General features: G+C 33.7%; 2 protein-coding genes across 3 annotated transcripts; both read left to right on the top strand.

Moving 5' to 3' along the window:
* The first annotated feature begins 8197 nt into the window (after positions 1–8197).
* Positions 8198–15378, top strand: LOC132307001 (G-type lectin S-receptor-like serine/threonine-protein kinase At4g27290). Its single transcript, XM_059804643.1, has 8 exons — positions 8198–8445; positions 8595–9965; positions 10068–10190; positions 13564–13703; positions 13953–14163; positions 14306–14549; positions 14638–14788; positions 14872–15378. Exons 2-8 carry the CDS (start codon positions 8684–8686, stop codon positions 15172–15174), a joined length of 2454 nt encoding a protein of 817 aa, XP_059660626.1. The 5' UTR covers positions 8198–8445; positions 8595–8683; the 3' UTR covers positions 15175–15378.
* Positions 15379–18548: 3170 nt separating this feature from the next.
* Positions 18549–22852, top strand: LOC132306988 (G-type lectin S-receptor-like serine/threonine-protein kinase SD1-1). 2 transcript variants are annotated; one of them, XM_059804623.1, is made up of 7 exons: positions 18549–20018; positions 20128–20238; positions 20820–20947; positions 21131–21341; positions 21476–21719; positions 21805–21955; positions 22039–22525. In XM_059804623.1, exons 1-7 carry the CDS (start codon positions 18710–18712, stop codon positions 22342–22344), a joined length of 2460 nt encoding a protein of 819 aa, XP_059660606.1. In that variant the 5' UTR covers positions 18549–18709; the 3' UTR covers positions 22345–22525. The 2 variants fall into 2 exon arrangements, with proteins under 2 accessions (XP_059660606.1, XP_059660614.1); XM_059804631.1 differs by lacking the exons at positions 18549–20018; positions 20128–20238 and adding an exon at positions 20577–20664 and having other exon boundaries at positions 22039–22852.
* Positions 22853–24341: the final 1489 nt, after the last annotated feature.

Here is a 24341-nt window from a genome sequence, read left to right as displayed (position 1 = left end):
GTTTTATATAGAATGTGATTGGTTTTATTAGGTAAATTAGATTTTTTTTTATTAAAAAACTTGTAATAAATAAATAATAGGTAATTTGTGTTAGAGTTTAATATAAACTCTTTTTATATCAATTAATAAATATTTTTTATTTTAATAATTCTTGTCTAATTAGATTTACTTTTGGTAAAAAAAATTCAAAATAAATAGATAAATAGGTAATTTGTGTTTTAAAAACTCTTTAAAATCCTCCTTTTGTATCAGTTAATAAATAATTTTTTATATTAATAATACTTGTCTAATTAGGTTTCATTTTATTAAAAAACTCATGATAAATTGGTAATTTGTGTTATAGTTTTATACAAACTCCTTAAATATATCTTTGTTGATAGAGTTTTATTGATAATAAAATAGGTAATTTGTAATAGAGTTTTATTGAAATTATTTTATTTTCTTTAAATTTATACTTGTCTAATTAGTTTTAATTTTATTAAGATACTCATAATAAAAATTAATTTATGGTAGATTTTTATAAAAATTATTTTATTTTATATATTAATTAATAAATATTATATATATTAATAAATCTTGTCTAATTAGATTTACTTTTGGTAAAAAAAACTCAAAATAAATAGATAAATAGGTAATTTGTGTTTTAAAAACTCTTTAAAAACCTCATTTTGTATCAGTTAATAAATAATTTTTTATATTAATAATACTTGTCTAATTAGGTTTCCTTTTTATTAAAAAACTCATGATAAATTGGTAATTTGTGTTAGAGTTTTATATAAACTCTTTAAATATATCTTTGTTGATAGAGTTTTATTGATAATACAATTGATAATTTGTAATAGAGTTTTATTGAAATTATTTTATTTTCTTTAAATATATACTTGTCTAATAAGTTTTAATTTTATTAAGATACTCATAATAAAAGCTAATTTATGGTAGAGTTTTATAAAAATTATTTTATTTTATATATCAATTAATAAATATTTTTTATATTAATAAATCTTGTCTAATTATATTTTCTTTTATTAAAAATGGATAATAATAAATAGATAAATATGTTAATTTAAATTTTAACAAATAGATAAATAGGTTAATTTAAATTTTATTATGTAGATTTTACTGTATTATAGATTTTTTTTTTGTTTTTTTTGTTTTAGTAAAAACTCTTTTCATATCATTTAATAAATATTTTTTTATATAAATAAATAATGAAACTCTTTACCCATCTAATAATAATATAGATACAAACTTTTTTTATATCAATTAATAAATATTTATTTATATAAATAAATAAATACTAAAAACTCTTGACAGAGCTTTTGTATTTTACTCTTAAATTCAACTCAATTAATAAATATTTTTTATATAAATAAATAAATACTGAGCTTCTGTATTTTACTTTGGAATTCTGAATTTTTAGAATTCTCAATTTCTGGACCCCTTCCTCCTTCCTCCTTCCTCCATGCCTCTATTTATAGGCTTCTTGGATGAATAGGATGATAACATGTGTCATTTTCTGATAATGACATAATCATAATTGAGCCGGGCCGGTTATACTGTGATAATTATCTATAAAAAATAACTAAAAATAAGAGTTTTATATAGAATATGATTGATTTTATTAAGTAATTTTTAGAGTTTTATAGAAACTCTAATTATTCATAAAAAAATAACTAAAAATAAGAGTTTTATGTAGAATGTGATTAATTTTATTAGGTAATTTTTAAAAAATAACTAAAAATAAGAATTTTATATAGAATATGATTGATTTTATTAGGTAATTTTTAGAGTTTTATAGAAACTCTAATTATTCATAAAAAATAACTAAAAATAAGAGTTCTATATAGAATGTGATTGATTTTAGTAGATAATTTTTAAAATTTTATAGAAATTATTTTTCAATTAATAAATTCTTTTTATATAAATAAATAAATACTCAAATACTGACTCATAACCACCACTACCATCGTTTGCTCCCACCTATAATTACCACCATTGTCCTGCGACCACCACCGCCGTCTACCACTATTGCTCCCACCACTATAATTACCACCATTGTCCTGCGACCACCACCGCCGTCTACCACTACCATAACCACTGCCATTCCTCTCACCATTACAACTACAATCAAAACCAATAACGATACCAACCACCATCGGAGCAATAATGAACCTTGACCCAATTTTAGCGAGTTTCATCATACAAACCAAATCCAAACCGGAGCAGTGCATCACCATCTAAACCAAATCGGAATGTTTCAACGACCCAAATATTTAGCATCCAGTAACTCCGGTGACCGTGAACACCACTAATAATTACATAGTCTCAATTTTTCTAGGCAAAATCCTCCGGCTGCGTCACCACGTCCACTCGTGATGACACTGTTCATCTTCTTCACATACCCTTGGGAATTAAAGACGAGAAACAACATGATTTTGAGAAATCTAAGATTAGGGTTTCAATTGTGGAGATTAGGATCGATGGGACCTGATGGAATTGATTCAGTTCTATATATAGAACAATATATATATATATATAATTGGAAGAACAAGCGGTTCATAAATGAATTGAACAAGCGGTTCATAAATGATAGATATATGTCTATATATAGAGAGGGATAATATATGTATGTATATAGAAAGATAAATCAGTTCACGGATTTTTTTGAGGAAGAATTTTGGAAAAAAATATCTAGATATAGAAGGATTTATGACTATATAGAGAGAATAACATAGCAATTTTTTTGGGAAGAAAGGTTAGAGAGGTAGTTATAAATGGGTAAACTGGTTTTTCTTTTTCGGCATTGGAAGCTGAAGTGGTGGGGTAAATGGCAACAAAATCATAGTTTAGGAAATTTTATTTTATTTTATTTTATTATTTATTTTTTTTTTGTGTAGTTCAAAGGGGTTTCTTGCAAAACCCCAATAATTCAAGGATTTTTTTTTTACATTTTACCCTTAAATCAATTTGTTCTTAGTAATTTACCTTACAAAAACATTACCCCTTTTATCTCATATTAGATAAGGTAAAAAGCCAAAAAAAAAAAAAAAAAAAACTCTGAATTATTAAAAAACTTTTAATTAACCCCTAAACTACCAAAATTGCAGAAAATTTCTGAACTATATAAATTTGTTGTAGATCACCCCATCCGGCTACCAGTCATAAATGACCGCGTGGTTCTCACGTGACTGAAAAATTGAATTTTTTGGACAATAATGACCTTCTATATATGAAAATACCAAATTGTCCTTATCTTGTTTGGTTCAGTATATATACACACCCTTATATATATATATATATATATACATTCCCTAAATTGATAAAACCCTAACCCAAATTCAGATTGGATTCTAGTATATACAGGCCGTACAAAAAAACGGACTTTTCAACTGACCAAAACTAAATTAGTCAATTACACTTTATTATCTTATTAGATTTAACCATAGTTAATAATGTTAACTTTAATAGTCAATTTACAATAGTCAGTCAATACCTTTATTCAATCTCTCTCCTCCTTAATCTCTTTCATCTTCTTTGCAATCTCAACCACCACACTATCACAACCACCATCTTCACCACTACAGCCACAGCACAACTACCATATTCATTCTCCAAAATTGAATTCCAAGGCTACCTGGTCACTATCTCTTTCTCTCTTCTTTTAGCACTTTAATCTTCGACCCATTATTCCACGCTTTGTGAATAAGCTTTTTTAAAAGGGTATTGGCTGACTATGGTAAATTAACTATTAAAGTTAACATTATTAACTATGGTTAAATTTGATAAGGTAATAAAGTATAATTGACCAATTGGTCCGTTGAAAAGTCCGAGCTTTCCTCCCATTATATATACACACTCATATATATATACATTCCCCAAATCAATAGAACCCTAACCCAAATTCAGATTGGTGAGGGTCATAACCACCACCACCGTCCGTTACTACCACCATAACCATCACATTGCATGAGAGATATACATACATATACATTCCCCAAATCAATGAACCAAAACCCAAATTCAGATTGGCGAGGGTCATAACCACCACCATAACTATAACCACCGTCTGCGACCACTACCATAACCATAACCACCGTCTGCGACCACCACCACCACAACCACCACCACCACCACCACCACCACCTGCGACCATCACCACATTTCCAACCGCCATTACAACTACAATCAAAATCAATACCGAGACCAACCACTACCGGAGCAATAATGAACCTTGACCCCATTTCAGCGAGTTTCATCATACAAAACAAATCCAAACCAGAGTAGACCATCATCATCTAAACCAAATCGGAATGTTTTAAGGACCCAAATATTTAGTATCTAGCAACGCCGGTGACCATGGACACCACTAATAATTACAAAGTCTCATTTTTTCTAGGTTTGGGTGTCCTTCACCATTCATCTTCAACCTTGCAACCTGTTATGCAAAATTAAATCATTGCAATCAAGTTTGGAGTTGCAGAGGAGAAAAAGGAAAGAGAGAAGGCCAGGCAAAATCCACTGGCTGCGTCACCACGACTCGTGGTGAAACTATTCATCTTTTTCACATACCTTTTGTATATATACAGAGACTGGAGTTGTATGATTTGGAACACATGGGAATTAGAGACCAGAACACAAGTGGAGATTGGGATCGATGGGACCTAAGGGCTAATTTGGTGTGGTGGAATGAAATACAAAGAAAGTAAAACGGAATGATTTTTATTCTATTATTGTGTTTGGTGCCCAATTTTAAATTTGGAATTGTCATTCTCTATCATTCTTGGAGAGTGGTCATTCCTTCAAAATCATTCCACCCTCTCATAAAAGGAATGACCATTCTACTCTTATTTTTAAAAAATACAAACTAAAAAAAATATATTAAAAAAAAAAACCTAACAAATTACAAACCCACGTCATCATCTCCTCTGTCAAACCCACCGCCAGCATACGGTGAAACATACAATAACGCACAACCCAATCCAACCCATTGTCTAACAAACATAATATTGATCTTGAACTTCAAAGTGATGGACCAAGACACAACAGAAAATCAGAAGTAGATCTGAGTTAAGCAAACAGTGAATAGGACCAAAAGCACTGAAGCTTTTTCGTGATTCTCTCGTTGATTTTGTGAAAGAATTGGTGAAACCAACTTGGGAAGAGGGTCAATTGGTCGCCACGCCGGCAAACACTGCAACTTCACTTAGGAAGAGGGTCGTTTGGTCGCCGTTGTGGAGCTTCACCACCGGCGAACACTGCAACTTCACTTGGGAAGAGGGTCGTTTGGTCGCTGTGGGGAAGTGACCCATTCTAGATCAAGGACAATCAATCTTCATAGATATCGTGCCAGCGCTTAAATTGACGAAGACGATTAACGGTTGCTCCCAGCAACACCAGATTCCTCCTTTTGTGCTGAACGAGACAATGGCCAATATAACGAATTCGATCAAGGCGAACAATAAGGAAAGAAACAGTGACTCATATGGCTTTCTTGTTTGTAGACGCAGCAGAGGCGACCTTAGAACGGAAACGCCCAGCCCGGAACGAAAGGCTTGGCTGGAAACTATAGACACTGCTGCTCGGTTTCTTTCTTCTCTCTACTTTCTCTCTCTGCCTCTTGCCCCAATTTCCTTCTTACAGACCTCTTTCTGACCATTGGATAGGAAAAAATTTGATGTTAATTTTTTAGTTAATTTTTTTTATATTAATGATTAAGGTAATTTGAACAAAACAATATAAATGATAATAAAGGTAAAACAATATAAATTTATTCCATTTTAGTTTTTAGTCCAACCAAACAAGTAAATGAAAATCATTATTTTATTTTTAACATTCTCTTGTTTGGTAGAATGGGAATCATTATTTCCATTCCATTTCATTCCTAGCTTCATTCTTATTCCATTTCATTTCATTCTTGCACACTAAACTAGCCCTAATAGAATCGATTAAAATTTTATATATATATATATATATATATATATATATATAATTGGAAGAATAAACAATCCATAAATGAATTGAACAAAACAGTTCATAAAGGATAAATACATGTCTATATATAAATAGAGAGATAGTAATATATGTATGTATATTGAAGGATAAAGTAGTTCACAGATTTTTAGGAAGAAGATTTTTTTGAAAGAAGATCTATATATATATATATATATATATATAATTGGAAGAACAAACCGCCCATAAATGAATTGAACAAAATACTTGTCTATATATAGATAGAGAGAGAGTAATATATATATATATATATATATATATATGTATATAGAAGGATAAAGCAGTTCACGGATTTTTGGGAAGAAGATTTTTGGAAAGAAGATCTAGATATATATATATATATGTAGAAGGATATATTATGACTATATATAGAGACTAATGTAGCAAATTTTTTTGGAAAGAAAGGTTAAAACGAAATAGCTATAAAAGGGTAAATTAGTCTTTTTAATTTTTCGGCATCTGATACTGACGTGGTGGGGCAAATTGTAATAAAATCATATTTTATAAAATATTTTTGTATTTTGAAAACTTTGAGTCACTGTCACATTTTATTTTAGATTAATTACATTCACACTTTCTGTGGTTTGCTATATTAACAACCTCATCGCGAAGGTTCCTTTTTTTGGATGAGCATCTCTCTCTCTCTCTAAGTTAGTCTTTTATTGAACAATGACAATCCTCAATTTTAATAAAATTAACAAAGACTCCTTACACGTGATGAAATGACTTATATACCTTTGACTTGTCAATAACAAGCTTTGAATTATGAAATGACTTAAATGCCCTTCTAACTAATTTTAATCCCCCTCTCACTGTATTCTCAAATTCACAACCCATCACCCCAAAGTAATTATATATATCGTGTGTATACAGGTTCAACATCATTGGAGATTCAATATATAAGAGCATCAAATGGGAATGTCTCTCTTCAAGGACTCTCTTTCCATATATATATATATATGGATGTCTGTGTGGGTGCATATATATGCAATATTGACTATATGAAACCTCAAGCTTCAAACAATGAAGCAAGCCAGAATGTAATTGCAAAACCCAGAAACAAAAGTTGAGAAAAAAATCAAAATAATAAACTGATTTTTTGAAAAACAAATACAATGTTTACACACGCCAATTAAACTGATTCCATTGTTGTTGTTAGGCATTTCCCAAAATATGTTAGAGAAGAGTCACCAATGAGATTTGCAGAGGATTTCTCACGATCCAAGGGTTAGGGAAAAGCTTAAGGTAACAGAGAGTTTGGTCTCGCACCCAACAAATCCACTCTTACCATACCTAAGCCTAAGCCGCAAGACCCATTCACGAACCCAAACCAAAGCCGCACGATTCGAACCCAAGCAACAACATTCATCGCCAACAATCTTGCCGAAATCTACGATAATTGTTACCCGAATCTTTCCAAGCTTTCGTCTTCATCAACCGTCGTCTTCCGTCGTCGTCGTCCTCAGAGTGTTTCGCTGCTACATCATCGCCGAAATCTAATACTTCGTCGTCGGAGTTGTGCTTTACTGTTGTCACCAGCAACCATTGTCGCAGTCGTGTCGATTTGGTTGTCGCCGGAGCCTTTTGTCGGATCTTTGTATTCAGAATATTCATTGGAGCTTTTCCGTGGTAGCAAGACGTGGAAGAAGACACGAATCTGGATCGTTTTTGGGAAAGACTGGAGAGGTGAGAAAAAAATAAAAAGTAAAAACTAGTATTAATATTGAATTTTCTCATTTAGGGCATTTTGGTCCATTAATGTTTTATATATTTTATATTAAAATTTAATCGAATATTCAAGTAGATATTTCACATATTTTAAGACTTTATTTGAATACAAAATATTACAGGGATGTTATCGTTGAAAAAGAGGCTAAGAGTAGCGTGGGTTATTGTTGAAAAAGAGGCTACGAGTAGTGTGGGTGTAATTAATCTTTTTATTTTTTATTTATTTTTTTATTTTTAAAACGTTTGAGATCATTTTTAATTGTTTATATACGTACTTAATTACTATTTCTGTCCCAGGTGTCCATTTTTACACCAAGAATATGATGGAGAAGCGATGGAGTCCCACACGGCTACACCTACCCTCACCACCAATCCTTCGTCCTGGTCGACCCCACTCGTGACATGGTCATCAAATGCCCAAACCAGTACGTCAACCCCTCAATTATGGTCTCCATCACCTACCTCCCCAATTGGGTCTATACCATTCTCACTTCTTTTGTTCCCATGGACCACCAAACCCTAATTTTACTAGAATCCCCAATTAACCTCCTATGGAGACGCTGCCTCCGCTGGCGGCGGATTCGACGAAGAAGAGCTTGCATTTTGCAGACTATTATTATACCAAATTTGTACAGATGTCAAATTTTAACTTTGCCACATCACTTATCAGGAGAGAGTTCCTACTGCCACTAGCGCAGGCCCCAGGAGGCAAGTATTGTCCAAATTGTTTGAATTTACTCTTCTTCCGTTAAGCTCCCTATTATAGTTTATTCCATTTTGACTTGACAATTATAGAATATATAGTATGAATTATTGACTTAGAATTGACTATTGATTTTGTTTATACGCCATCTCAGAAAACTTTGTGCTCTTCAAATTAGCAAGGAAATGGTGATATTTTGGGTATAGTCTCACAAGACTCGCAACTGTTCGTGTCAATGCCTCAATGGGCATCGACTTCTTTGCTATTTTCTGTTATTTTTTTGCTTTCGTATTTTTCTACCTTGCTGACATCTCCCTAGCAAGTGATCAGCTAAGTCCATACCAGTCAGTCAGTGGAAACCTGACCTTAGTATCCGCCGGAAAAAAGTTTCGGCTTGGCTTCTTTAGTCCCACCAATTCCAGAAACCAGTACTTAGGAATATGGTATGACGGCATCCCAACTCAAACTGTAGTCTGGGTTGCAAACCGAGATAACCCACTTAATGATTCATCAGGAATTCTGAGAATTGGTGATGATGGAAATTTGATTCTTCAAGACCAGGCAGAAAGGGTTGTCTGGTCCACTAATATCAAGAATTCATCATCAAAATCAACTACTGTTGCACAGCTCTTAGACTCGGGAAATCTTGTTCTGAGGCACGGAAGCAGAGATGGTTATATTTGGCAAAGCTTTGATCATCCTTCTGATACCATGCTAGCAGGTATGAAATTAGGCATCGATTCGAAAAATGGTCTGGACAGATACTTGACTTCGCGGAAGAGTGCAGATGACCCTGCTCCTGGAGAATTTTCTTTTGGCATTGACTCCCGTGGGTTTCCACAATTAGTCATCCATAAGGGCCCTATCAAGAAGTTCCGAAGCGGGTTGTGGAATGGTGAGGAATTCAGTGGATTACTTTTTCTACCTGACCTTCCCATCAACCCAAAGTTCATCATCAATTCAGAGGAGATGTATTATGCGTATGATATCAAGAATGAATCTACTCTTACAAGGTTAGTCTTAACTTTTTCGGGTTCACTCCAACGTTTTGTATGGAACAATGGTGGCCTTGAATGGATTGTCATGCATGCCTTGCCTAGCGACCCATGTGATAATTATGGCGAGTGTGGTTCAAATAGTATTTGCACAATCAGTACTGATACTAGGGTTTGCAGCTGTTTGACTGGATATGTACCCAAAGTAGAACAAGATTGGGAGATGCTGATTTGGTCTGGTGGGTGTGTTAGGAAACACCCATTGAATTGTTCCAAAGGAGAAGGATTTATAGAGATAAAGGGTGTAAAAATGCCCGAAGTATTGCAGTTCTGGCTCAACACTAGCATGAGCCTTGAGGATTGTGAAATGGAGTGCTTGAAGAATTGTTCTTGTACAGCTTATGCTAACTCACTAGTTACTGGAGGGGGAAGTGGTTGCTTGCTGTGGTATGGGGACCTGATTGATATCAAACGTTTCATAGAACTTGGCGATCAAAAACTTTACATTCGAGTCACAGCTTCAGAGCTAGGTATATTTCTCTTGTTTTTTCATTTAAGATGATTATACTGAAATCAAGTTGACTAACCCGTGAATCTTTCTTGGATTGTTTTTCTAATTGAATTGGTTTTAGAGTTGAAATCAAATTCTAAGAAGATCAAGCCACTAGTGTTGGTGATGATTGTTGTATCAGTAGCTATAGTAATGCTGATTGTTGCTTCTTGCATAATATGGAAGAGGAAAGTACAAAAACAAGGTATAAGTTCTATCTTTAACCTTTATTGCAAAATCCAGCTTTTGATGAATTTAATAATACTTAAGTTCAATTTATATTACATTTTATATATTTTTTTTTCTTTTCATATGTTTCTAGATCTGTCCAAGAAATCCATTTTGGGTTTCAATGCATCGAAACTACAATATATGCTTTAAGGTTCAGTTTGGTAGAGTTGGTTTGAAGGGAAAGGGAAGGGAAGGTGATGGAGGGTTATAAAAAAATTGTGGTTGGGTAAAATTGGTGGAAGGAAAGGGAAGGAGAGGGAAGGGTTTGGAGGGTTAACACAAGGCATCTACAGTGGCTTTGTTAACCTTCCAAAAATGGGCGGAAACGGAAGAAAAGGGAAGGAGAGGCTGGGCGGGTTGATCTTATGCCTAATTTGCCCTTGATTACACACAAAACCCATACATACAAGTTAGCAGTTGCAGAGAGAGAGAGGGAGGCAAGCTTGAGTTGAGAGAAAGAGGGCCGGCTGAAGCTTGCGAACGGCGAACCCGAATTGGAAGGGCGATGGAAACTGAAATTGGGTTTTGATATGGCTGAAATTGGGTTTTGATTTTTTGAACAATCTGAAATGATGCCGATATGGGTTTTGTAGTTTTGATTCTTGCAGACAAATATATATACTGAAAGAAATGGGTTTTGAACTTCTGATTCTTGTATTTGCAGTTGCACAGAGAGAGAGAGAGAGAGAGAGGGCAAGTTCAGAGTTAGGACGAGAATAGAGATGGAGGCAGGGAGGCTAAAATGATTTGCCCCAAAAATATTATATATATATTACATACGTTTTGTTATAGGGTTTGTCACTTTTTTCTTTTTTTTTTTTTGGCAAATATTACATACTTAAATTTATAAATTTTTCTTTCAAAAATTAAAAGGGTATAATAGTAAATTTACTAAAATACTTCTCTTTCCTTTCTTTTCCCAAACATAATTATTATCCTTTCCTTTCTTTTCCTTCATTACCAACCAAACACGACAGGGGGTTAAAATTATCCTTCCCTACCCTTCCCTTCCTTTTCCCTCATAACTAAAGTTATCCTTCCCCTTCAAACCCACCCTACCAAACATAGCCTAAAGGAGGATCTATCTGCTCGTTCCATTAACAAAAATATCTATATATATTACATAAATAGACAGTCTTTTATTTTATATTTCTTATGTTTAATTAAAAATCAATTTATGAAACTTGAAAATGTTAAAAGATCTAGGATTAATTTTACTAACACTCCATCAGGTTTGGCCAAATATTACATAGAAATACCTTTTGAAAATTACTATTACTTAGGTCCAATTTTACTTTACCGTCACTCACACCGTTGAAATTGTGTGAAAAGACTATTGTACCCCTATTTTTTAATACTTTTTATTTTAAAATATCAACAATCTAAAATGTCAATTTTGCCCTCATTAGTTACTCTCACCTATACCCACTTCTCTCTCTCTCTCTCTCATATTTGGAACTTTCAATTTGAAGACTTGCAAAATTCTTAAGTCGTTCACTGATATTTTGTTCTTAATTTTGTGTATTTTTTATTTTTGAAAATTTGGAGGAACCAAAGTGGATTTTAAGCATAGATCCTTGACCAATCCAGAGGTACTTTCCTGAAAGCCTGACATGCTTATATATATATATTCTCCTAATTATTCTTGGTGTGACCAATTAGTTGTAATCTAGAAGTGCATGAATCAGGACTGATTCTGGAGAAATTGATATTTATATTCCAAAATCTAAGCATCCCACTCCAAACATCTTTAAAAAATGAACAAAAATCACATGCGTGTCCATGTGTTCGTTCATATATGTATCTATGAATATATATATATATGTGTGTGTGTGTGTGTATGTAAATGTATATGTATGGTTGCAGAGGTGATGCAAAAGCTATATTAGGGTTAGGGTATTGAAAACAAGAATATTTCTAATTTGGGAACTTGGTTTCTTCAATTTTAGAGAAAGAAGACAATAATCAAACTATTGGGTCAGTTTGATTTAAATAAATAAATAAATAAAAACTATTGGGTGAGTCAAAATTTGCTCTGTCAACTGCTCATTCCTTAATTGGCTTTATTCATGTGCTTGAGTCCGTTAACCTCGCGAAGTGCTTTGTTGATTTTGAGATAATGAAAAAAAAAAAAACACTTGCTTGATTGATGCTACCTGCTCTCTTTGAAACCTGTAGTGGCCATTCATCCGAAAGAGATGAAGAAAATTACTTTTGGGTGCAACAGTTCTCTTTGCTAGATTTAAACAATCCAGATTGTAATGACGTCACAAGCTCTTTGCAGCAATTGAGAAGGATGAAGAAAAATTCTTTGTTAACACACAATTTGAGTAATGTTATAGGCTCTTTGAAGCATATATATATAAGGCAGGGTTGGTGTTAACTGTGGTTGTAAATTGGCGCTAGATGGTGGATCGCTAATGTGGGTCTTTGGGTCGCCAGCGGCACTAGTGGTGGCAAGTGAGGGGAGGGATATATTTATGCATATATATAAGAAGCAATAAAGATATACATACATATGTATATATATAAATATATGTGTACACACACATATATATATATAATTGTAAATTTATAAAAAAAATTTAGGGATATTTTTGTCTTTTAATATAATTCTTTAGGGTTAATGAGTTCTTTTGACAAAGATAAAGGGTATATATGTCATTTTACATGGTGTCATAGCCCAGACGTCATGTGCAGATAACTATTGGGGTGCAAGTGAAAGATGGAACAAACTGTTGTAGTTTGACTGATAGTAATTTTTGAAAGATGTTTCAATGTGATGTTTGGCCAAACCTGAGGGGGTGTCAATGAAATTCACCCAAAGATCTATCTGCATCAAATCCCTAAACGTTGTTTCAACGAACTATTGACTTCTTTTCAATTGAATTTTACATATTTTTACATATTTCAACAGAGTACTTTAGAATTTTATTCAAAAATAAAGTCTAAGCTGCCAGCAAGTTTCAGTGTTTTATTGTTTATAATTTTTCCTTTTGCTGGCTAATGGTTGCTTCAATTGAAAAGTCTCAAAAGACAAGTTATGAATTGCTTACTTTGTAGAAGAGCAGAAAAATGATTATGCGTATTATGCAAACTTCCTGGAGCATAACATTCAGATTAAAAATGTATAGACTGCAGCAGAGTACTTTTATGTTAGTGATTAAAACTGTATTGACCATGTTCTTGTTTGGAAGTTTAAAATTTTTGTGGAAGTTAATTTGACCATATTCTTCAGATTAAAGCTTAAACCCTACTAGCCAAAAGGTCCAGTTTTTATGTTCTGAAATGTTCTTATGATCCAAAATATGTTAATCCTATATTCTTGAACCCGTTGTGATTAACAGGAATGCCATCAGACTCTCAAGCCAGAGGTGAAGAAAACATGGAATTACCTATTTTCAATATGATTACAGTTGCAGAAGCAACAAATAATTTTTCTGATTCAAATAAGATTGGAGAGGGTGGCTTTGGACCAGTATACAAGGTAATCTCAGTTGAAGTATGTAATATGATTAACATATGGTGTGTGTGCGTGTAAATATAGAGAGAGTGTTCTTGTGTATCTGTGTTATACAAGGTAATCTCAGTTGAAGTATCTATTTATGATCAACATTTGGTGTGTGTGTGTGTAGAGAGAGTTTCTTGTGTACGTGTGTTCCCTCATGTATGAAGCAAAACTCCAATATTTGGCTTGATAGCTGAAAAAGTCTTGTGTTAACTTTAAATTTTACAGGGTCAGCTAGCATCTGGACAAGAGATTGCAGTCAAGAGGCTTTCAGAGAATTCAAAACAAGGACTCCATGAATTTAAAAATGAGGTTATATTGATTGCAAAGCTACAACATCGAAATCTTGTAAGGCTTTTGGGATGTTGCATTCAAGGAGAAGAGAGAATGTTAATTTATGAGTATATGCGCAACGGAAGCTTGGACTCCTTTATTTTTGGTTTGGCTCTCTCTCAACCTTTCTTATATTGAATTTCATAATAATGCAAAATAATAATAATAATAATAAAGTAACAAAGATGAGTTTTACAAAGTTGTTTTCTAGTTTACAAGCACATTTTTATTATTATTATTATTTGAAGGTGGATCAAACTATGCAAGTAATTTTCTTGAATGGAAGAGGCGCTTTGAAATTATTGTGGGGATTGCTCGGGGGCTACTTTATCTTCATCGAGATTCAAGATTGAGGATTATTCATAGAGATCTAAAAGCCAGCAATGTGCTACTAGATAATAATATGAATCCTAAAATATCAGATTTTGGCATTGCCAGAGCTTTTGCTGGAGATGAATTACATGCAAAAACTAGAAGGGTGATTGGAACTTAGTAAGTGCCAATATATATTTTTTTGAAGTACACGCGTATAAGATAATTTTTGTTGATTAATTTCTTTACTTTTCTTACAATGGCACAGTGGTTACATGTCTCCAGAATATGTCATCAATGGCCTATTTTCCATGAAATTAGATGTCTTTAGTTTCGGGGTGCTAGTTTTGGAAATAGTGAGTGGCAAAAAGATCAGACAGTTCCATCATCCAGACCATCATCACAACCTTGTTGGACATGTAAGTTCATTGTTAAAATTGATTTTCTTCTCCTTTGCGGTTGTTCTATAAGGTTAATTATTTCATGATATATGATGCTTCAGGCATGGAAATTATTCGTTGAAGGGAAGGCCTTTGAGCTAATAGATCCACAAATGGAGGATTCATTTCCAATGTCAGAAGTATTAAGATGCATACAGGTCGGCCTCTTGTGTGTGCAGCGACGCCCTGAAGACAGGCCAACGATGTCCTCCGTGCTCTCAATGTTCGATAGTGAGGGCACAATGTTGCCCCAGCCAAAACAACCTGGTTTCTACACAGATATAAGCCCTTCCGAGACAGAGTCCCAGCTCGAGGAAAGTTGTACAATAAATACGATGACCATTTCAATAGCAGATGGTCGGTAGAAGTGACATCATATATTGATACAGATTATTTAGGTAGGTTCAAATGTAAATATGTTTGTGTGATATGAAGGTTGGCTTGGGTAAGCTGTTTATTTTTGGAATGTGCTTGCAGCCTCCTCCATCTGCGAGATTTTTATGAAGTTGGAGGGGAAAAAAAGGATTATTCTGAGTTGACTTAGTATTCAAATAAAAAATAGTTAGTCATTTAGTAGTCTCTCTCCACCTTTTAAACGCAAGAAAGATTCGAGGAGTTCAAGTTGACAATTGCCATGGCCATGGGGCAAACTTGGTTTGTGTTATTAACAATTTTGGATACCATGGACTGAAGGATTTCAATGAGGGCATGTTATAAACGAGTTTGGCCCAAAACTGTGTAACTATTCCTAGCTTCAAGGAGTTGGACCATTCCTCCTAGCTTTAACCGGTTGGACGGCGAATATTAATTTAGTATTGGGATATAAAAATAGATGAAAAATAAACTAATTATATAAATATCTCTGCAAAGTTCACTAATTATTTGACTTTTGACAGGTCTCTTTGTATGTCAGGAAAGAAAATTTGAAGTTTTGAAATTGAAATTGATAAAAATGAAAAAAAAAAAAAAAAAAAAAACTCAGAAAATTGAACTGAATTTTTTTTTTTTTTTTTTTTTTTTTTATTTTTAATTTTACTAATTTCATGTAACCGAACACAACCTCAATGATTATTTGTTTGCTAGAACCAGAAGTAAAAATTTTAGTAGATAGGAATCACAAAAATTTCTTTCGAGGAATGGGTCAGACCACGTCATTTCTCAGGAACACTAGCTAAAGGCCTTGTGTAAGGAGTGAGCGCTTGTTCATTTATCCAAAAATTTAAGTTATTAGGTAGGACTAACACCCAACCAATATGTACTCAAATCACTCTCTCATCTGAATCCGATGTGTAACAAATTTCTCCTTGTAACATTTTTTCCTCTACTACCCGGATGCTTAGCGGGACACCACAACTAGGACTGTATTTTTCTTTAATATCAAATACAACGGGTACACGTTTACTTATTTATCTAAAAATTTAAACTATTAAATGGGTCTAACAGCTAATTCATATATACCTAATTCATATATACCTAATCAATCTCTTTTCTGAATTTGGTACGAAACAAATCTCTTGTAACACATTAATATAATCACTTGGATGTGAAACCTACATGTTGATGCTTCCGATTTCGATAGTAAGTGATTTGAAAGAGATCTCTTTGACTGAGTCACATGTATTTTCACTGTTCTTGTTTTTTTAATTACGAGGCAAGGAGTTTTTATTTGGTATATCCGACAAAGAAAGGAAAGATGGGTCTGTTTTTATTGACGGGTATTGCGTAACCGTTAAATATTATTTTCACTTTGGAAATATAATATCATAACCTTTTCCTCTGCCTCACGATGGAAACATGTGGTAGCCCTAGATGATTCCACGTAGCCATCTAAGCTGCGTGTTATTGTATTTGCCATTTTTTATTGAAATAATAGTGTATTGTGGAATAGGTTATTATGTTTTTAAGCAACTGATTGTTACATAGTCTAGAAACTATTGCCACTACGTAACGCAGAAATTGTTGCGTCGTTTTATTCAACTTTGTTTTTTACTTGCACGTCAATAATTATATCCTATGGACGAATTAGTGTTTGGGTCTATTAAATATTCTTTGGCAAATTTGAAAAAAAGGGCAATCAACAAATTATATCGCTTTGTGGAGTCAACAAATTTTAAAAAGGGCAATAAACAAATTAGACCGCTTTGTGGAGTCAACAAATTTTAAAAAGGGCAATAAACAAATTAGACCGCTTTGTGGAGTCAACAAATTTTAAAAAGGGTAATAAACAAATTAGACCGAGTCAGCATATGAGTTCCCCCCTTGACATTAAAAAAAAAAAACACAAAATCAACATCAGATTTATATGGATGCATGTATGATTGTATGAATCAAGAGAAGGGTTCACTGCAAAAATATATATATATATATATATATCTTTATTATATACAAAAGGTGCAAAAAATTCCCTACTAATTTTTTTTTTACAAAAAAACCCTTACTATTTTTTTGGGTGCAAATTAGCCCCTAATTAGCCATTTTGACCAATTTTTATTTTTTATAAAAATTCCAAAATGCCCTCTAGTCCTATGAAAGTCATCACCAGCCAACACCATTTCCGGCCAAATTTTGTTTCTTTTGTGTGTTAAGAGTTTCAATTGAAAACCCATTTCTGATTTTTGTGATGGAGGATGATAGCAATAGTGGTGATAAAACAGTGAGATTGATTGTGGATGTGAACTCATTAAACTGAGACTTGAAATCCATTCCATAAAACTCCATTTCTCTCTCTAGATTTATGCGTCCGAGTGTGTACCCTAAAGGAAGCTTCGTTCATCCCAAAGACTCCGTCCCACCGCTCCATTGTCAACAGACTTGTGCCACTATCTTCCACCAAACGTCGACACCACCATCCACCGCCGTCGCCATTTTCTTCCACCAAACGTCGGCACCACCATTCACCACCGTCGTCGTCCTCCTCCGCCACCCCTTCCTCATCCCTCACCTTCAAGCAACCACCGCCTCGTCGCCGAAGATAGCTCTGTAAAAAAAGAAAAGAAAAAACCATTTACAGAACTGCAAGACAGTTGCCGGCCGTCAACAGTTGTTGCTCGTTGGCCACTCTTGCTCGTCGCCGGTCGTTGCTCGCAGTTCTTCCTTGCATTGTCGTTCATTCCTCACCTTCGCTTTAGCCTTTATGTGTTCCTCAATTTTCAATTCATATTCATTGTTTTGCCTCTTGATTTTGTTGCAGACATGGGTTTGCCCTTGATTTCTTGATAGTGGCCTTCATTTTCAGTTTCTGCTTATTTGGGTTCACAAATGCTTTTTATAATTTAGCTTTTTTGTGTACTTAGTTCACTGTTTATGTATATTTTATTCAATTTACTAGTTTTTGACATTCACGTCATGGGTTGGGCAAGGAACTGTTATAGCCGACAACGGCGATGCAAACACAAAAAAATTATAACTTGGCCGAAAATGGTTTTTGCCGGCAATGCCTTTCACAGGATTAGGACGGTATTTTGAAATTTTTATAAAAAATTGGTCAAAATAGCTAATTAGGGGGTAATTTGCAATAAAAAAATAAAAAAATAAAAGAAGTAGGGAGTTTATTGCACCTTTTGTACACAGTGAGAGAGTTTCTTGCACTTAACCCTTAAGAAAATTAGATTTACATCTTTGTAACACCGTCTTTCATGTTTGGTAAAAAGGTGTAATCCCAAACTTTTATAATTTTTAATAATTTTATTATTATTATTATTATTTTTTGGAATATATGAGATAACTTCAAAAGAAATATTAATTCTTATGTTAACAAAAAAAAAAAAAAAAAAATAAAATTATCTCGGAAAAAAAATTTTAAAAATCTGAAGAAAATATCTAAAAGTACTGCTGGCAGATAGATTTTGTTGACCAGAGCAGTGTCCCACGTCTTTAAATTCCATTGGAAATGATGATCTAATGGGCATTTCATCACCCCTGTTCATGTCAATGGGCACCGTTTTCTTTCCTATAATCTGTAACATTTTTGCTTTCATATTTTTCTACCTTATAGATATCTCCCTAGCAGATGATCAGCTAAGTCCATACCAGTCAATCAATGGAACCACGGCCTTAGTATCTGCCGGAAAAAAGTTCCGGCTTGGCTTCTTCAGTCCCAACAATTCCAGAAACCAATACTTGGGAATATGGTTTGAAAGCATCCCAACTCAAACTATAGTCTGGGTTGCAAACCGTGATACCCCGCTTAATGATTCATCAGGAATTCTGAAGATTGGCGAAGATGGAAATTTGATTCTTCAAGACTACACAGAAAGAGTTGTCTGGTCTACTAATATCAAGGATTCATCATCAAAATCAACTACTGTTGCACAGCTCTTAGACTCTGGAAATCTTGTTTTGAGACATGAAAGCAGAGATGGCTATATCTGGCAAAGCTTTGATCATCCTTCTGATACCCTGCTAGCACGAATGAAGCTAGGAAAGGACTTGAAAAATGGTTTGGACCGGTATTTGACATCGTGGAAGAGTGCAGATGACCCTGCTCCTGGAGAACTTACCTACGGCATCGATTCTCGTGGGTTTCCACAATTTGTCATGCAGAAGGGCTCTATTAAGAAGTTCCGAAGTGGGTTCTGGAATGGTGAGCAATTCGGCGGACAACTTTTTCTACCCGACCTTCCCGTCTTTCCCAAGTTCATCACAAATTCAGAGGAGATGTATTATGAGTATGATATCAAGAATGAATCTACTCTTACAATGTTAGTCTTAACTTTTTCGGGTACAGTCACACGTTATGTATGGAACAACAGTAGTCTTGAATGGATTGTCATGCATGGTGTGCCTAGTGACCCATGTGATGATTATGGCCAGTGTGGTTCAAATAGTATTTGTACAATCAGTGAAACTAGGATTTGCAGCTGTTTGACTGGATATGTACCCAGAGTAGAACAAGATTGGGAGACGATGATTTGGTCTGGTGGGTGTGTTAGGAAACACCCATTGAATTGTTCCAAAGGAGAGGGATTTATAGAGATAAAGGGTATAAAAATCCCCGATTTATTGCAGTTTTGGATCAACACCAGTATGAGCCTTGAGGATTGTAAAATGGAGTGCTTGAAGAATTGTTCTTGTACAGCTTATGCTAATTCACAAGTTACTGGAGGGGGAAATGGTTGCTTCCTGTGGTATGGGGACCTGATTGATACCAAGCGTATCATTGAGCTTGGTAATCAAAAACTTTACATTCGGGTCACAGCTTCGGAGCTAGGTATATTTCTCGTATTTTTTTCATATAAGATTACACTACAATCAAGTTGACTAACCCGTTAATCTCTCTTGGATTGTTTTGCTAATTAAATTCATAGCATTGATATCAGATTCCAAGAAGATCAAGCCACTAGAGTTGGTGATGATTGCCGTATCAGTAGCTATAGTAATGCTTCTTGTTGCTTCTTGCATAATATGGAAGAGGAAAGCACAAAGACAAGGTAAACTTACGACCTTTATTGCAAAAATCCAGCTTTTAATGAATTGAATAATACTTGAAAAAGTTATAAGACCTAATGTGTCAAGTCCCTGAACGTTGTCTCCATGATTATTGACTTCTTTACAATTTTGAATTTTACAAATTTTTATTATCTAATAGAGGGAATTTTTTTGTCGAAGTACTTCAAAATTTTATTCAAAAAATAAACTCCAAGCTGCCAGCAAGTTGCAGCGTATTTACAGTTTACAGTTTGTCCATTCGTTGACTAATTCTTGCTTCGATAGAAAAATCTCAAAACCAAGTTCTGAATTGCTTTTTTTTTTTTTTTGTAGAAGAGCAGAAAAATGAGAAGGCGTTTTATGAAAACCTCCTAAGACCAATACATTCAGATTATAATAGTATGGACTACAGCAGAGTACTTCTTTATGTAAGGGATTAAAAATGTATTGACCATATTCTTCAGATAAAAACTTCACCAAACTGGCCAAAAGGTCCAGTTTTTAAGTTTGGGAATGTTCTTATGATCCAAAATAATATCAGTTATCTATTCCTGAACCTGTTGTGATTAACACATGCTATCAGACTTTCAGGCTAGAGATGAAGAAAACATGGAATTACCAATTTTCAATGTGATCACCATTGCGGAAGCAACCAACAATTTTTCTGATTCAAATAAGATTGGAGAGGGTGGCTTTGGACCCGTATATAAGGTAATCTCACTTGAAGTATGTAATTATGATTAACATATGGTGTGTATGTGTGTGTGTGTGTGTGTTTATATACAGAGAGGAGAGAGTTCTTGTGTGTTTGTGAGTGTGTTCGCTCATGTATGAAGCAAAACTGCAATATTTGGCATGATAGCCTAAAAATTGTGTTAACTTTAAATTTTACAGGGTAAGCTAGCAACTGGACAAGAGATAGCAGTCAAGAGGCTTTCAGAGAATTCAAAACAAGGACTCCAAGAATTTAAAAATGAGGTTATATTAATTGCAAAACTACAACATCGAAATCTTGTGAGGCTTTTGGGATGCTGCATTCAAGGAGAAGAGAGAATATTAATATATGAGTATATGCCCAACGGAAGCTTGAACTCCTTTATTTTTGGTTTGGCTCTCAACCTTGCTTAAATTGAATCTTTTTTAGGCATTATTATAAAATTATTTTGACAAATATGAGTATCAAAATAAAGTTGTTTTCTTTGTTACAAACACTTCCCTTCTTATTAATATTATTTGAAGGTGGCCCAAATGGTGCAAGTAAATCTCTTTCATGGAAGAGGCGCTTTAATATTATTGTGGGGATTGCTCGAGGGCTTCTTTATCTTCATCGGGATTCAAGATTGAGGATTATTCACAGGGATCTTAAAGCCAGTAATGTGCTACTAGACAATGATATGAATCCTAAAATCTCAGATTTTGGCATTGCTAGAGCTTTTGCAGGAGACCAATTACTAGACAAAACTAGAAGGGTGGTTGGAACTTAGTAAGTGCCCAAATATTTTTTAAGGTACATGCATATAAGATAACTTTCGTTGATTAATTTCTTTACTTTTCTTACAATGGCACAGTGGTTACATGTCTCCGGAATATGTCATCGATGGCCTCATTTCCATGAAATCAGATGTCTTTAGTTTTGGAGTGCTAGTTTTGGAAATAGTGAGTGGAAAAAGGAACAGACAGTTCCATCATTCAGACCATGACCACAACCTTCTTGGACATGTAAGTTCATTGTTAAAATTGGTTTTCTTCCTCTTTGCAGTTATTCTGTAAGGTTAATTATTTCACGATATATGCTTTGTCAGTCATGGAAATTACTTATTGAAGGGAGGGCCACTGAGCTAATAGATCCACAAATGGAGGATTCATTTCCAATATGTGAAATACTAAGATGCATACAGATCGGCCTCTTGTGTGTGCAGCAACGCCCCGAAGACAGACCAATGATGTCCCTTGTGGTCTCAATGTTTGATAGTGAGGGCACAATGTTGCCCCAGCCTAAGCAACCTGGTTTCTACTCGTATAGAAGCCCTTGTGAGACAGAGTCTCAGGTAAAGGAAAGAACTTGTACGATAAATAAGATGACCATTTCTATAGTAGAGGGTCGGTAGAAGTAACTTATATAACGACCCGTGTGTTTATTAGGAGGCATAAAAAGTGAATACAAATTATTCCTTACACCACTTTTTTTCTAAACGCTTATGTTTGTCTTTAAGTATGATATGGTAGTTAAGTAGGCTCACATATAAATATAATTTAGTGTGATACGATGGTAGGCTCAGTAGGTCAGTAGGTTATTTATTTTTGGAATATTTTTGCAGCCTCTTTCATCCGTGAGCTTCTTATGACACAACAGAGAATTGGAATAAGAAAAGGTTCGAACTTAGTGGTATTCTTTCACCTTCTAAAGTGAAATGTTGACGAGTTCACGGTTCAAATGCCGGAATGTTTGAATGTGGTCATGGCAGAGTCGAGGTCCACCCAAAAGTGTTTAATCATTCCAATCTTTGGCGAGTTGAACAGCCAAGTTATCAGGGGAGTGAGAGTTAGAATGACCTAGAGTGCTAAAGAAGATTGCTATTGGTTCAACATAAATGTGTTTATCCAAATGTAACCTATTTACATACACAATAGTCAATGGATAATCATAAAATCACTGCGACTTCCTACAATTTTGAGTACAACAATTATATAATCAATAAGAAGCATATAATCAATGGATAATCGCATATAATCACTCAAACAAGACACAAAAGGAAAAGGAAAAAAACAGAATCAATCAAAAATATATATGTATTATTTATCGTTCAATTTAGCGCACATACAATTCAATCCAACCATTAATTAAACAAACTAAGACATATTTAAGCAGAAATTCCAAACTTAAGGAAAATTCTGGATACCGACCTAGTAATGAAGAAGACTCAGGTCACTCGATGGAAGTTGGTTGTGCTTGAAATTGCTTCAAAAAAATCCCCAAATTACGAAGTCGAATAGCCACCGTCTAAGAACACGCGTAAGCTGGCGAAGCCGACTTTTAGGGTTAGGGTTTCGCCGGTGACATTACGGAGTGAAAGGTGATTAGTTCTTTGTTAGAGAGAGTGTGTGCTTGTGTGAGAAACACACAGATAACTTCGGGAAACGACGCCGTCTCTTTTTTAGTTAAATAATAAACTTTTTCGTAATTTAATCTAATTAAATCAATTTGTACACGTAGTATCTAATACTATAATTATAGGCCAATAAGAATTTTTTTTTTTTTTTTTTTCATTCATGTTAACTCTAAATCTAACACGAAAAAAATCCTCACCTAAAGAAGTTTCGACAAAATCATCTTATAATAATTGAAATAATCGAATTGTCCCAAAAAAAAAAAGAGGAGTTTAATGTAGTATAATGTCATAAATCATTAGCACATATTATAAAATCGGAAATAATTATAAACCTAACAAGGAGCATGCTCCTGGATGGTGAATTCATCTGTTTGGATTAGTTCTATTGACTTAATTATTAAAAAATGCTTATTTCAGTTAATTAATATAGGCGCTAATAAAATTAAATAAATAAATAATTTTTCTAATTAAATGAATTTTTTATTTGTATGTTTACAAACAAATATTATATAGGCAAACAAATATTAGCTTCCTTCTTCCAACTTTAAATTGTTATCATTTGAAAGAAAAAAAAATAATAATAATAATAAATAAATAATAAATCATACAAGAAGAAATCATTTCATCTGCTAGAAGTGATTAATTATTTATTTAATTTTTTTAAAGTAAAAAACATGCTCACAATCCTATAGAATTTTGAACTCAAGACTTTTTATTTGCTAGAACAAGAAGAGAATAATTATTCAATTTGAGATCATAGTACAACTTTATAATTAGTTAATTCTTTGGCAAATTAATAAGATATAAAATGTATATTACGTACTTGAAATTAGGGTTGCGAGTTGGGCTTGGGCCAACCTGAATTCTACCCAAAATGAGTTATCGACATAAGTCAGTCTGAATATTTTGGACCGGTCAGATGGATTTTACAAGTCAATTTATATATATATATATATATATATTTCTAAATATGCAAATTACATTTTTATTTTCCA

Source organism: Cornus florida, unplaced genomic scaffold (genome assembly GCF_030987335.1).
Source record: "Cornus florida cultivar Cherokee Brave unplaced genomic scaffold, ASM3098733v1 CherokeeBrave_3.0.0_Hap2_Chr01, whole genome shotgun sequence".
Classification (NCBI taxonomy): domain Eukaryota; kingdom Viridiplantae; phylum Streptophyta; class Magnoliopsida; order Cornales; family Cornaceae; genus Cornus; species Cornus florida.
The sequence above is the reverse complement of the archived record's forward strand: the minus strand, read 5'-3'. Positions and strand labels throughout refer to the sequence as shown.